Source organism: Gopherus flavomarginatus, chromosome 10 (assembly GCF_025201925.1).
Source record: "Gopherus flavomarginatus isolate rGopFla2 chromosome 10, rGopFla2.mat.asm, whole genome shotgun sequence".
In the NCBI taxonomy this organism is placed as follows: Eukaryota; Metazoa; Chordata; order Testudines; family Testudinidae; genus Gopherus; species Gopherus flavomarginatus.
The window spans coordinates 67,853,845-67,869,678 of NC_066626.1; the positions used below are offsets into that span (position 1 = coordinate 67,853,845).

A 15,834-nucleotide genomic window follows, 5' to 3' on the forward strand; every position below is an offset into this window, starting at 1 on the left:
GGTGCTCTGACTGTTACTGAGGGATGGGTGGGTTGGTTGTGGTAGGGTGCTCTGGCAGGGTGGGTGGGTTGGTTGGTTGTGGTTGGGTGCTCTGGCTGTTACCAAGGGGTGGGTGGGTGGGTTGGTTGGGGTAGGGTGCTGTGGGTGGGTGGGTTGGTTGTGGTAGGGTGCTCTGACTGTTACTGAGGGATGGGTGGGTTGGTTGTGGTAGGGTGCTCTGGCAGGGTGGGTGGGTGGGTTGGTTGTGGTAGGGTGCTCTGGCTGTTACCAAGGGGTGGGTGGGTGGGTTGGTTGTGGTAGGGTGCTCTGGCTGTTACCAAGGGGTGGGTGGGTGGGTTGGTTGTGGTAGGGTGCTCTGGCTGTTACAGAAGAGGGGTGGGGGCTACTCTGGCTGTTAAAGGAGGGGGTAGGTTGGTTGGTTGTGGAAGGGTGCTCTGGCTGTTAGAGAAGAGGGGTAGGTGGGTTGGTTGTGGTAGGGTGCTCTGGCTGTTACAGGAGAGGAGTGGGGGCTACTCTGGCTGTTAAAGGAGACAGGTGGGTGGTGTGGTTGGTTGTAGTAGGGTGCTCTGACTGTTACTGAGGGATGGGTGGGTTGGTTGTGGTAGGGTGCTCTGGCTGTTACCGAGGGGTGGGCGGGTTGGTTGGTTGGTTGTGGTAGGGTGCTCTGGCTGTTAGAGGAAAGGGATGAGTGGGTGCGTTGGTTGGTTGTGGTAGGGTGCTCTGGCAGGGTGGGTTGGTTGTGGTAGGGCGCTCTGACTGTTAGAGGACAGTGATGAGTGGGTGGGTTGGTTGTGGTAGGGTGGGCGGGTGGGTTGGTTGGTTGTGGTAGGGTGCTCTGACTGTTAGAGGAAAGTGATGAGTGGGTGAGTTGGTTGTGGTAGGGTGCTCTGACTGTTACTGAGGGATGGGTGGGTTGGTTGTGGTAGGGTGCTCTGGCAGGGTGGGTGGGTGGGTTGGTTGTGGTTGGGTGCTCTGGCTGTTACCAAGGGGTGGGTGGGTTGGTTGTGGTAGGGTGCTCTGGCAGGGTGGGCGGGTGGGTTGGTTGGTTGTGGTAGGGTGCTCTGACTGTTAGAGGAAAGTGATGAGTGGGTGAGTTGGTTGTGGTAGGGTGCTCTGACTGTTACTGAGGGATGGGTGGGTTCGTTGTGGTAGGGTGCTCTGGCATGGTGGGTGGGTTGGTTGGTTGGTTGTGGTAGGGTGCTCTGGCATGGTGGGTGGGTTGGTTGGTTGGTTGTGGTTGGGTGCTCTGGCTGTTACCGAGGGGTGGGTGGGTGGGTGGGTTGGTTGGTTGGGGTAGGGTGCTGTGGGTGGGTGGGTTGGTTGGTTGTGGTAGGGTGCTCTGGCTGTTACAGATGGGCAGGAGGATCATAGCTGAGAGCCCTGGGTTTGGCGCTCGTTGTGTCTCGAGGGCACCTGCCCACGGGGAGAGCGGGCAGGCAGGACAAGGGGCGGCAAAGGCTTTTCTCGAGTCCCGCCGCCGCCCGATTGCTGCCCGCAGAAGCGCCGCCTGCTCCGCCCAGCGCCCCTGCAGGCGGACCCCCGAGAGCCTCTCTTTCCCTTCGCCCTTTGGTGCAGCGGGAGCCCGGGCCACGGGACTGGGGGCGAGCGGGGAGCCGGTGTCATCGCTACAGCGGCACAGCGCCCCCCTCCCTGCCGGGGAGGCAGGCGGGAGCACATGGCAACGGCAGGGAGCAGCCGCTGACGGGAGGCGGCCCTAGCGTGGCTCTTGCCAAGACTCACTTCGCTTCCCGGCGCCCGGACTGCACGCGGCGAGCCCGGGCTTCGCGCTCGGCCGCGGGGCATTGGGCGGGGAGCGAGGGGCAGGAGGCTCCGGAGATCCCGGGAGCGCGTCTCTCCGCCGGAGCGGGCGGCTTGCACCCTGCGCCGGGAAGAACCGACCTGGGCGCGCAAACGGAGCGCGCAACCCGCCTAGCCCAGCGCTGCTCCCCGCCCGCTGCTGGGGATGGCCCAGAGCCCAGCTCCATGGGCATCCCGAATCCCCGGCCAGCCAGCCCTGGCCATCAACGCGTCCTCCGCCCCGGCGGGGGGCAACTCCACCCCGGAGCTGGGGGGCGGCGGCTGGAGGAGCCGGGAGCCCTTCTCCATCTTCAGCATCCTCATCCTCACCCTGCTGGTCCTCCTGACCATCGCCACCTTCCTCTGGAACCTGCTGGTGCTGGTGACCATCCTGCGGGTCAAGACCTTCCACCGGGTGCCTCACAACCTGGTGGCCTCCACCGCCGTGTCCGACGTGCTGGTGGCGGCGCTGGTCATGCCCCTGAGCCTGGTGACGGAGCTGTCGGCCGGGCGGCGCTGGCGGCTGGGCCGGGCGCTGTGCCACGTGTGGATCTCCTTCGACGTGCTGTGCTGCACCGCCAGCATCTGGAACGTGACGGCCATCGCCCTGGACCGCTACTGGTCCATCACCCGCCACCTGGAGTACACCCTGCGCGCCCGCCGCCGCGTCTCCAACGCCATGATCGGCCTCACCTGGGCGCTCTCCGCCGTCATCTCCCTGGCGCCCCTCTCCGGCTGGGGCGAGACCTACAGCCCGGCGCAGCAGCGCTGCCAGGTCAGCCAGGAGCCCTCCTACACCGTCTTCTCCACCTGCGGCGCCTTCTACCTGCCGCTCTGCGTCGTGCTCTTCGTCTACTGGAAGATCTACAAGGCGGCCCGGTTCCGGATCGGCGGGCGCCGGAGCAACGCGGTCCTGCCGCTGCCGGAGCTGGGCCCGGTAAAGAGCCGCGGCGGGCGGGCACCGCGCCGCTGGGCTGCGCGGGGGGCGGGCAGGCACAGCTGGTTTGCACGGGGCGGGTTGGGGGGGGCAGTCAGGCACAGCTGGTTTGCACGAGGAGGCGTGCGAGGAGCGGGGCAGGCAGGCACAGTTGGGCTGGCAGTCTGCAGTGACTAATTCTAAACTAAAGTCATCTATCTGTCTAAACATCAAGTCCTCTCCCATTCTCCTTGTGCTTCGTGATTTAACACCCTTTAACTGAATTCTGCCTTCTTGCCCAAGTACAGAGAAAATAATATAGTCATGCACATGTTTCTCTTAGAGTGTATATAAATATAAAGTGAAGATGGTAGCCTTTTAAATCAATGGACCATTTACCATTGTTATGGGATAAAAGTTATTCACATTTTCCTCATTTTCTTTCAGTGTTCTTAAGTGTGTGTGTGTGTGTGTGTGTGTGCCTGTTGTATGCCTCTGTTGTATGCCTCTCACTGTCTACATACATAATTTGTTCACTCCTTTCATTTTATTTTATACTTAAAATTATGGAATCAAGCGGAACACAAAAGAGGAAAATGGGAATATAATACTTATTCCACAATACTAGTAAGTGATCCATTTATCATGTCATGATTGCCAGCTGTTTAAAAAGTTCATATTCTCTCCTTTAAGTTATCTCAAATGTTGATCCTGGTTCTGAAAACACCTACTTGGGTGAGTAGTCTGTCTCATTGATTTCAATACTACTCATGTAAATAAGAATTATTCTCCTGAGGCAGAGTTTGCAGGATTAGGAGACTTGAGGTCCATTAAATCAGGAGTCTTTAAGAGGCCAGTTCTGTCCCCTTACTCACAGTAATACCATACTGCACCAATAAGCCCAAATAATTTCAGTTGGGCTGCCTGTGCAGTGAAGTACTACTCAACATGACGGAGAGAAAGGGTAGTGGACTGAGTTCTAAATTAATTCATTTATGTTCATGTGTACTTTCCTCTCTTTCTGCAACCACTCAGTCTCCTGATACACACCTGTCCTCCTCCCTACTCTGAACTACAGAATAATTCCTGATGGTTTGTTTTCCCCTTTCCTGACCAAGTGTTTTAAAGTTGGTCTAACCAAATGCGGACTGATTGAACGTTACAAAATAAGTATGGCGAGGTGCTCAGCACCGTCTCCTCCACTGGGCCTGGCCCTGTCAAACCTCACTCATATACAAGCAGTAGAGCCAGTGGGAAAACTTAAACAAAACTTTTTTCCATTTAAAAATGCCATTTTGTCAAAACCAAAATGTTTTGATGGAAATTTCCTTTGAAGATTTCTTGGGTCCCAGTGGGGAGAGAGCAACCTACCCAGAACAGCCAGTATGCTGGTGGTTAGGGCACTCACCTGGGATGTGGGAGACCCACGTTCCAGTCCTGGTTCTGATTCAGAGCCACCCTATCCCAGGTGAGTACTCTAGTCACAGGGCTACTGGCTATTCTGGGGTGTGTGGGTTGATAGTTCTCTTGTGAAAATTTTTGAAAGGTCTCGTTTTCATTCAGCATCAAAACAAAATTCAAAACCTTGAATGTTTGGTGGAATGGAATTGTTTTCTGGCCTGTCCTAGAAATAGTTGGATTGACTTTAACTTCAGATTGAAGTCAGTGGTACATATCATGTTACAGTGGACACCTGTGAAGGTTTGCATTCACTCTAGTGATTACTGACAGCATCAGCAGCTTGTAAGAGGCACTTGGCACCTCACAGGACTGGGACCGTATGTCTTTAAATAAAGAGATACATATGGTTTAAATTGGCTTACAGACGAAACAATCATTCCAGAGCTATTGCCTGCACTAAGTCAGAAAATGTGTTGGAAAAGATGAGTGCCTCAAGCCTTTGGAAATGCATTCCTTCCCTCCCACCCTTTTGCACCAGATTTCCTGCCAAGTTTACTTCTCTAATTACAAATATGATAAATACATTGCTTGGGATTTATCTACAATTTTCCCAAAGACAAAAACCAACCTGAATATGTACAATGCATTTGCTCTCCCACAGACACTCATGCAGTAAAAAACTTTATGGGCTATTATTTTGGAAAACTAATTCAATTGAGACAATACTACTAAGATTCTGCAACTCTCATCTTTTTCAGTAATTTAAACAAAATTAATTCCTGGGTTTTTGTTTATTTTTAAATATATGTTGAATCCATGATAGTGATAGTATAGTAGATAGTGAGGACTTTACACTATGGCTGAAAAATATTAAGCTTCATTTGTAGGTTTAAAAAGCACCATCCTAATCCTCAGGGAGATCTTTACCACCTGGTGGAAGAGCTAAACGCTCAGAGCACTGCCTCAGGCGCTTATTGCTCTAGAGACTTGGTAGGCAAAGAAGACTGCTCAGAAATTAACCTGTGGAGAAGGAAGAAAAATCATGTGTGGGTTGTTTTTGTTTTTTTTTTTGCATAGTTTATTCCTGATGTACGAGATCGTGATGCACTCATAAAAAGCTTGGTCCTGGTCATACTGAAGTCAATGGGAATTTTTTCATTGGCTTCAATGGGAGCAGGATCAAGTCCAAAATACCACTGGAAAAATACCAGATTGTGGAGAGTTTAGGAAAAAACGAAGGGGAAGTAGATCTGAGCCTTCTTCCCAAAACATCATTGTCATTCCACAGGAAGAGCTGAAATGCCTAGATTTTTTTTTTAAGTTTGTATAAAATTGGGATATAGCAGAGAATTTGTCAAAATGGAACACAAAAAAATAGAGATCAGCATTTCTGGAATAAGGGGCATGTCTCTTTCCCCCTTAAGTCAGGTGATCCAGCTATTCATTCTTGTTCCTTCCATGTCCAGGTCCAATTGATGGTAGTTCTGTGGTTGAAGCCCATCTTGACTCTGTCTCCCATTTCTTCTGTCCTCTAACTCTCTTGTTTTCTGTCTTTTCTCCATTTCTCTTTTCACTTCTATCCCTCATTTCACTTTCTTCTTCCCCTTCCCAGTCTCCTCTTACCCCACCCTTCGACATCCTGCTTCACTCCTTAACTCTTTCTGTATACCCCGGCTACTCTGTCCCTCAGCATTTCTAGCATTCAGTGCTGTAATGCAGCAGTTCTAATGACTAACACTAGAAAAGCTATTAGCAATAGACGTCAAAGGCTGGTAGTGCTTCTCAAACTGAAGATGAGTAGTAATAGGGATGCTTGTGGGGAGAGCGTGCCATGCTGTGCCAGGAGGATTACATATTGTGACACTGGATTAGAACTGCCTGCCACGGCTGCAGCCCACACCTTGAAACCCTGGTTGGCATTTTTCTAGCAACTGAGATTAAGGAGGAACACATTTGAAGCCACAGGAGTTAAATGCCATCAAAATTGCCTGAAGAAACTGATGCTCCAGATGGAAGAATTATTATAATTATAACTTCCTTCTGTATAGTGCCTTTCAGCCACCAGAACCAGGTATTTTACAAACTGTCAGCGTGCATTTAATTATATATAGCATAAGGATAATTGTCTCCAGGCTGAGACTGACATGCCTAGGGCCAATTCCTACGCTTAGTTACAACAGTGTAAATCCAGAATAACTGAACTGATCTGAGTGTAGTTAATCCAGCGTAGTTGTGAGCAGAATTTTGACTAAAATCTGAACCAAGGAGTTTTAAAAAACACTATTAAATCGTTTTGTGGTTTTTTAAGAGGAAGGAAAACAAAATGTCTGAGACCCTTCTGTTACATAATGAAGAATATGCAAAAATTCAGGGTTTTCTTTTTCTTTTTTTAAACACAAACACTTATTTCTTATTTCCCACTGAAACCAATGGGAGTTTTATCTGTGCAAGGACTGCAGAATCAGATCCTGAAATTAGACTGGTCTGAAGAAGTGGGCTGTAGCCCACGAAAGCTTATGCTCAAATAAATGTGTTAGTGTCTAAGGTGCCACAAGTACTCCTGTTCTTTTTGCGGATACAGACTAACACGGCTGCTACTCTGAAACCTTTTGGATATAATTTCTTTTATAACAATCAAAGACTTGATTCTCTAACCTTTACTGATATGATTGGTCCTTTACTTACATGATTAATCTCATGGTTCTTGTCACACAGAGCCACAGTCTGTGACACGCTTTTTCACAGTGAGCAATACCTTATCTTTGGGAAGAGGCCTGTTGAAATAAATGAAATTACTCTCAGAGACAGATACTATTAAGAGTGCCATTAACATCAGTGAGACTCCTTGTGAAGAAAGGTATTGCTCAGGGTGAGCAAGAATGGCAGAATCTGGCCCATAAGGATTAGTTACTTGCATGAGAAAGTGTTGCAGGGCCTAGATCTTCAAAGGCATTTAGGAGTCTAACTTTACTGATTTTAATGGGAGGTGGGTGACTATCTTTCAGGATCTCGGCTAGCTGCTGTTAACACTATTTTTTATAATGTACATACAAAGCTTTCATCTTTGTACACTGCTCCAAAGCTCAAAAGGTTAATGAGTGTCTTTCCATTGACATCAGTGGGCTTTGGATCAGGCCTTGCATTCAGAGCTCTCGACTCTACTCAGTTATTCAGGAAATTCTGCTTTGTTCAGCCTCCCTGTATGACATAATCAGGCAGGGCAGTGTGGGTTTTCCTCTTGGAGCTGCTCTGGGTCCTATGCCCTTCTCTTCTCTTCCCTTCTCTGAGCTTGAATAATCCTTTTACAATCATTTTGGGCTCTACTAGTTCTACTTTTTGCCAGTGTCCCCAGCAATTTAAATCTGGGAGAGGATTCCTCTAGTGTAAGGTAGCTCTGAAGCTGCTCTGAACTACTCTGGGAACTGGGATGGCACAGAATCCGCTCCAAAATTGAAGATGGGGTTGCAAACGGGATGTAGGATTTGATCTACTTTCCATTGATATCACTTCAGTGGGAGTTGGATCAGACCTGTAAGGAGGACTATAACAATTGTTAGGGCTGAAAGGAGCTAAAACGTTGTTTGGACCTGCACCCCCACCCAGACATTGCAGAAACTGTGAGAGATATAACTTCTCCCTGATCTGTTCGCAGAGGCGATGCTCCATGTCTGGATCTTCTCCTTTCAGCCATCTGTGCCACCCACGATCTCCTTATACTGCAATAATCACCTTGTGGCCAGTTACTTTGGTTTTAAAGCCTCTGTGCTCATGAAGTAGCAGAGGAGCCTCAACATAGTCAAGGCTGAAGGCCAACATTTTGTTATAACAAGTGTAAGAATGGAGTTGCCTAGGAAAACGCCCCAGGCCAGCTAGAAATCAGCTGGAAGGTATCAAGTATGTAGGGTGATAAGAGTTAGAATGATGGAAATCATTCTGGAAAGTTATCGTCCACTTTTCATGCAATTCCGTTAGGCCCCAGTTGAGAAAACCACGGGCTTAACTTCCATGTTCAAGCACTTTGCTGAATCAGGGCCTTAATTTCCTTTTTGAGAGAATGTTAAATATTCGTAGAAGGCCTATAAGTGCAAATTGCATGTGAGAAATCTCTGATTCTTAAAAAAACCCTTTTGGTGATTTGATGACATTATGGAGCAATATATTCCTCTGTCTGCTCACCTCAGGCACGTTTGAAGATGAATCTGTCGAAAAGCTGTTGAGCTAAACTGGGGCAAATCACATTTAAATACCTCCAGACTGCTGGAGTTCATGCAAGAGTACAGAACATTCCTCAGAAATATGGACCTTTCAGACACATCGCGGCCACTGAATAAGACACAATGCTATTGTTTGTAGAAGCAGTAGATTGCAATTTGTACTTTTATTATTTAATATTCCTATTGGAAGAACAGTGCTCAGAGACCCCAAAGCAGCATTGGGTCCCAAAAAATTCATTGGTGAACCACAAACAGTAGTCATGGGAAGTATAAATTATTTAAATCCAAAGAAATATTAGAATAATTAAGCCTAAATCAACGGGAGAATTTCTGTTGATTTCAATATGATCTGGATCAGGCTCCAGATGCATCCTGCATTAGCAGCAAAGCATCTGAAGTATGTTGTGCTGTAGGCAAAGTTTAAACAGTGGGTGAAATCCTCCTTTCTCCCACCATTGAATCTTGAGGAAGGGGGGAAATAATCAATTTTGGATGTGTTTCACCAGCCATGTGCTTCTCAGAGAAAGAGATGATTCATGCAAAGTGTGAAGAGTGCATTTATTCCCCGATAGACAAACATTTAAAACTTTGATTTGTGGAATGAAATTGATTGCTGCAAACTATTTTAAAAAGTGCCCCAATCTGTGTCTGTGTATTTAACTGGATGGATGTTCTAGCAATGCTTTATGTCTGCTTCATTACTCCAGCAGGTATGCCACCCTCCTCCCCAGTCGTACAACAGTGAACTGGCTTCTGCCTCTGGCATACACACAAGGGCCTGATTCTTCTTTGCCCTACTCTTGTGTAATGAAGTATGCCTGTGCAAAGTGGGTGTAAAAGGCCACCTGTCATGCAGTGGCTGGCCCCTTTAAGAGAAATTGGGCATCACCCCAGCTGATGCTGTGAGGCCAGGGATCAGGTGATAGCTTGAAGATTGCCTGAGGCTAGATCCACAAAGGTGACTGTAGGCATTGCAGTGTCTTTTGCTTAGGCAAAGCAAAATCTATAGCCTTGAGTTAGGTGCCTAAGAAAGGGATTCACAGAAACCAGCAAATTGAGAGGGGTAAACCTTGGGCTGCCCCTCCAAGGTAATAAGGATCCCAACTCTACTCAGGATTAATCACTGTGAGCCCTCTCTTGGATTTAGACACCTAAACTAGGTCGGTCTTCTCTTAGGGAGGGCGAGGGTCTAACCTACCCAATTCTATCCAACAGCAGTTAGGCCAGTCTCCTAAAACATGGGAGACCTATTTGCAAATCCCTATTCTCACTGATCTGGAGTGAGGCCTTGAACCCAGACCTCCCATAGCCCAGGTGAGTGCCCTCACTGTCAGGGTATTGGGTATTCTGTGGTTGGTGTCTCTCCATCTCTGCTGTTGCAGTGTGTATAAATAACTTTTTCATTGGGCTAGAGAGAGAGAACCTGAGCAACTATCCCAGTTGTTAGGACACCCCTGGGATGTGGTAGCATGAGGTTCAAATCCCTGCTCGAAGCAATGTAAATGACCACACAAGGCAGTGGAGTACCAGTGCCAGAGTTTCTGCATGCCTCATTCTATACACAGTTTCTACACTCCATGTACAAAGCTTCCAGAAACCTTAACTGTAGTATGGGAAAGAAAATGCCATGATAGAGAGCTGATCTCTGGCTCTACCTCACAAGGAAAGTTTAAGTATAGTAAACAAGCAATAGATTCCCTCATCCAGCTCTTCCTAACAAGCATACGGAAGTAGTAATTGTCCAATGTCTGTACTAATTTGCATTCACATAATGTGTTTTGAGCCCTTTTTGCAGACCATGATTAAAGATATGCAGAGCTAGCCCTCCTGCAGACAAATTATGTGACCCCTGGTATAGGAGTGCCATCCTATTTACATTTTTGGAACAAATGAGATGCATTTCATTTTCCTCTATTCCTTCCCCAGCAGCCCTAATCACCTGGTTCTTACATTCTGCAGTCATGTCTCACATCTCTGGGTGAAGGTAGGAATATCTATCTTGATGAGTGATAGTTCAGCATTTGCCAACGTTTCAGTCTCTTGGCTGCTACTGTCCTCATATTAAACAGAGGGTCAATTGCTATTGTAAAGTTTACACATACAGGAGGAATACATATCTAGAACACACAGCTAATTTCTGAACGAGGGGCCATCTCCTGAGAGGTGCCAAGTCCTCGCAACTCCTATTAAATTTTCACTTTTATGGGAATTTTAAGGGCTTAGGCCTTAAATTGTGTGTGTTTTATTGTGCTGTCCTCCATCGTATTGCCTAGCAGAGCTGAAAACATACGGACGCTTTAATTGTGACAGAAAAGTCACAGAAGTGTATTTCCTATGGGTAAAAGCTGGGCCCATGCTGCATCATAGTAAGGCACATATTAATTCTCATTGTCATACAAACCAATCTGCATTCCCTCTGCAAGTGAAACCATTCCTCACCCTTCCAAACAGCTCTTGGTGTTTCTTTTGTCTCTTTTTTTTTTTCCATTTGCTCTAGAACCGCTCAAGTTTCTACACACCTTGTGAAACTACTGAGGGGTAGAGGGCATGGATTGTGGGAGTCTTGAATTGGTGTCTCCCACTAAACAAAATTGATATCGTTTGTGAGGTTGGGAGTAGAGCTGGTTGGAAAATAGTTCTTTTCCCCCTTTGTGAAGTCAACTTTGAAAATCAAAATTTTGAAATTATTTCAGAATTGTGGTGGTTCATGGGAGTTGTAGTTGGGGTGCATTATGCTCCCATTTTCCTTTATGGGCTGGGGTCTCTGGCCAGACTACTTGTCCCATGATGCACCATTTCCTCCCCTCTTGGTGTGGGGAGAGGGTGCATGATAGGAGTCCCTGGATGTGATGCACAATGGGAAATGTAGTCCCACCTGAGAGCCCATGGAGGAGAATTGAAGCATAAGGCACTTGAACAACAATTCAGATGAGGCACCACAATGACTTTTTGAATAAAAATATTTCAGTTTTGTGTTGAAAATCAGAACCCCTCCAGTTTTTAGGTGTTTGGGTTTTTGATGAAATATTGAAATTTTCCACAGAAAGCAGACATTTTTCTTGTAAAAATCAACCCCCCAAATTTCCAGCAAAAACGAAGTTTGATGGGAAAATTTTCCACTTGCTGTAATGGGGAATATTGTCTTCTCCCCTTTCCCACCTGTGCCCAACCTACCATTGGGTGGTCCGGCAAGAATGCAGTTTAAGAGGCTCATGGCCTCTGAAAGTCCCGCCCCTTGCTTGACAGATAACCAAGAGAAGATGGCTCCCTCCCAGATCTCAGGGACACAATAATCATTGGCAGTGTTATCTTCCACTCTGCCTCTGAGCAGCTGGGCTGATTTGAGTGGCCCTAGTTGTAGAAGCCATAGATTCCCCCTCACCAGTGGGTTACAATAACACTTGTGCAACTACCTCAAAAGTATTGATTGGCCCATCAGACCTGCACAGCAGCTTCATAGCATGAAATCCAGTAGGGATCCATTCCACAGATACTCCAAGGACAGGCTTTTCTCTTCGTTACACTGAGAGAGTCCCATTTTGTGACAGTACTTCCAAGTGTCTACTGTATCTTTGTAACCCATGGTTACAGCACTCTCCCTCATATCAATACACCGATGAAAAGAAACAGGAAAAAAAACCCAGCTTCCAGAATTCCTGGGCCATTGTTATTTATTTATTATTAAACTGTTTCAATCTTCTTTTCTTATAACAAACCAAACAAATTCTAGGTGCCAACTTATCCACAGAACAAGTGCCAAAGTAAAAGAGAGGAAAGACCAGTATACCTGTGCTCCTCTGTAGCACTTACCTTTCCAACATGATTAGAAGCCCAGTAGTTTTAGCACCTCATGGCATTTTTTTTTAGCATGCAAGGCCTGGTGCCTGGGCCATTTGTTGTAAGCGCACAGATGTTATGCTGTCATTTAAGAAATAATAATAATTTGACTCAAACAAACTGTTTTGGTAAGAATCCATGTTTGCTTTTGTTTTGAGGTGAAAGAAGCTTCCCATGAACCACAGATGGTGTTTACAGCTCGCCACACGACTATCACTTTCCAGACAGATGGAGAAACGTGGAGGGAACAGAAAGAGAAAAAAGCAGCTTTGATGGTTGGCATTTTAATTGGAGTTTTTGTACTTTGCTGGATACCTTTCTTTATCACGGAATTAATAAGCCCCCTCTGTTCCTGCAACATTCCACCGGTCTGGAAAAGCATCTTTCTCTGGCTTGGCTACTCCAATTCTTTCTTTAATCCTCTGATTTATACAGCATTTAACAAAAATTACAACAATGCCTTCAAAAACCTTTTTGTAAGGCAGAGATAAAAGAGGGATGGTTACATTGCCATGTAATACACTGACTTAGTGGAGGAAATATGTGCCTGTGAAATGTCTGATTGTAAGGAGCAGCCGCGATCTAAAGGGATTTTGCAGCAGTGAAGAACTACGCTGAACACCTGTGTGTTGGGACATAAACCTACTTACCCTGTACAGTCTCCCACTGAAATGCATGTACACTGAGCTGTACTGAGGAAAGACGATGATAGAAGACTGAAAGGGTGAATGTTTCCTTTCTCTACGATTTGAATCGATTTGTGCTAAATTCTGGAAGAAGTTAATTAAAAACATCTAGCATCACACTAATCCCATCTAACCAGACAACCCTATCCAACCAACTATTGCTGCCAGGTAGTAGAATCTTCTTAATGGGCACAGGCATCAATGCAAACTCTGCCAGTTAAGCAATAGCTCTTATTGATTGGTGCACAGTCCTGATGCTAGTTTAATTTTAGGAGTGTCTTGGGGAGAAAAAAAGACATGCGCTTTGATATATTTTTTGGTAATATTTGAATAAAATAAATTGGACTAAGTTAAGCAGCCCTGCTAGAGCAAGAACGCAGTCTGAGATGAACCAAGGCCACAGCACTCAGGCTAGCATTGGTCCACTCCTATAAATTATAATTAAAGATGAACCCTGAGTTAACTGAAACTGAAGGTCAATTATGTCCCCTTAGGTTACAGGCGTTTTAGGGCCAGATCCCCAATTGGTGTAAATCTGCACCATTTCAATAAAGTCAATTTATACCAGCTGAGAAGTTGGCCCTGAGGTTTTATCCATTCAGCTCTCTTAAGCTCTGCAGGGCTGCCACTCCCAGTTTTCTGCACCCATGAGGAGCTCCAGGTTTGGGATGTCCCCTGGTACCTTTGTACAATTGGGGTTTACATGTATTATTTTTTTATAGCACTAGCAAGGTACATTCACTCCTGTAAACAGGCTTGGCAGAAACACGTGCGCCACTTACCTATTTTTCTGTGTCGCTAGAGTGCACCACACAGTCTGTTCTCTGGCCATCATCAAGTTAATGAGCATATCTATCAGGGAGCTGATTGCATGGATTCTACCGTCACACTGCACAAAGCCACAGTATTCTAGCATCAGTTTTCTAAAGGATTAGATTCCACGTTTGGTTTTATTAGGAGGGATTCACCAGAGCAGCATTATTAAATGTCTGTAGAGGAGGTTCTGACAACGAAAAAATGATGCCGAATTTGTAATCAGCCACAACTTGTTTTACTTTGCCTTTAACAAAACTCATTGTAGAGTACCTGAAAAAGTTTCATAGCACTGAGGGGAAGCCAAGATGACCTCTCCCTTCTCACTGAAGACAACTTTCATAGAATTAAAACTGGAATGGGGTGCTCTGTTTTTCAGAGAATGTACAGAACTAGCGATTTGTCCTCTCTTTTATACACCACTCTTTGGGAAGGTCAGAGGAAATATTGCCCAAACTCACAGCTCAACACTGGGTGAGTTCAGCCAGAGTGGTTATAGGGGTATTGTAGTCGTCTCGCCCCCATGCAGACCATGGGCAGCTAGGATACCACCATACTCCACCCTAGTGCAGCACAGAACTTCAGAGGGACTTAAATATGCCCCTCTTGAATGTGACAGAAGCACACACTCCTCATTGGAAGACTGGTGTTTCATGAAGTTCTGGGATAGTGGCTCTGGCTTGCAACACCAAACTCAGAGCGTACTAGGCAGGTCCAGGGAGAGACGTCAGGATGCTAACTAGAATCCAAGTATAAACAAACCTCCAGCAGAATGCTTTCCTTGTTCTCTGTAGTACTTTTAAAATCTCTGTACTGCCATAACCACTTAGGAGTTAACTCTGAGCATTAGAAGAGAAAGGAAGACATGTCTCTTGTGGCCTTTCTGCTCTAGCTGATTATTTAGATCTAAAGTAAATGGGAAGAGAAGCAGAAGAATTATGCACAAGGACCACAGATGGGAGTTGAAGAGCATAAGTCCACCACCATTCTTCCCTTTCCTCTTGTGATGCCTTGGGGAGTTATGGGCTGCTGGCCCATCAATTTAAACGCGAGGGGTTAATAGAACATTTTCAGGCCACGTTGCGGCTCCAAGTCTGCTGACTTCCAAGGCACACTGGAAAGTTTCTCTTTTTTACAGATTTTCTCCCCAAAGAGTGTGGAGATTTTTGGTAAGAAATTGAGATTCCGCTTTCTGCCAAGAGTGGGGGAAAAGGAGAGCTGAGGCTAGATCCTCAGCTGGTGTAAATCAATGTTGCATCACTGAAATCAGTGGAGCTGTGCCCATGTACACCAGCTGAGGCCCCCAGAGCCATGTAACTGATGTATTTTTTTAATTGTACATGCACTGACAGTTTTCTGATCAACACATTTTATAAATAAACAAAACAATGAAACTCTCTCTTTTGCACTCTGACAGCGCCTACTAAAGGGAATTACTGGATTCTCTAATTAGAAGTCAAATATTTACACAAGGCATGTTGTTTAAAGAAAGATCTGAACAAGCGATAGCTCGCATGAGTATTTCCTTCCCTCCTTCACTTAAAGGCAGGACAATCTTTAGGCTCCATTATCTACTAACAAGTAACTTTTCCTCATGAGCTGTAGTCGGAAGAAAGGATTGGAGACAGTTTTCAAGTGTTAGAGCAAAGGGCCAGGAGCCAGTCATGTAGGTTCTATTCCTTGCTCTGAAAGCAACTTTCTTATGACCTGAGACAGCCACCTAACTTTTATGTGCCTCAGTTTACCGTCTTATTGAACTAATATTATATCATGAGTATTAGGAGGCTTGAAAGGGCTGTACTGCACTATACAAATCCAGAGTTGTTTTTATATAATAGGAGTGGCCTGGGGACCTCATCTTGCTGGGTGCTGTACATATACATAAGAGACAGCCCCTGCCCAGATCTTGCAATCTACATCGATAAGACTGACAAAGGGTGGGAGAAAGGGATTATTAATCCCATTTTACAGATAGCAGTTGAGGCACAGAGGGACAAAGGGCCAGATTTTAAAAGGTATCTAGGCACTCAAGGGTGCAGATAGGTGCCTATTTCCATCTTTAGATGCTAAAATACCTTTAAAAATCTAGCCGTAAGTAACTTGCCCAGACTCACACAGGAAGTCTGTGGTGGTGCAGGGACTTGATGCTTCTGCTATCACTGGCACCAGA

The 15,834-nt window shown here is 46.1% G+C and overlaps 1 protein-coding gene across 1 annotated transcript; it reads left to right on the forward strand.

The window, feature by feature from the left end:
• Window positions 1–1,963: 1,963 nt before the first annotated feature.
• On the forward strand, window positions 1,964–15,015 carry LOC127030087 (5-hydroxytryptamine receptor 5A-like). The gene is made up of 2 exons (XM_050916032.1): window positions 1,964–2,734; window positions 12,324–15,015. The coding sequence occupies exons 1-2, from the start codon at window positions 1,964–1,966 to the stop codon at window positions 12,654–12,656; spliced, it is 1,104 nt and encodes a 367-aa protein (XP_050771989.1). The 3' UTR covers window positions 12,657–15,015.
• The last annotated feature ends 819 nt before the right edge of the window (window positions 15,016–15,834 follow it).

Excerpts from the sequence above, each read along its gene's own strand:
- LOC127030087 (XM_050916032.1), top strand. The coding sequence starts at position 1,964 with ATGGCCCAGAGCCCAGCTCCATGGGCATCCCGAATCCCCGGCCAGCCA. Across the intron at positions 2,735-12,323 it reads CGCTGCCGGAGCTGGGCCCG|GTGAAAGAAGCTTCCCATGA; the intron begins GTAAAGAGCCGC and ends TTTTGTTTTGAG.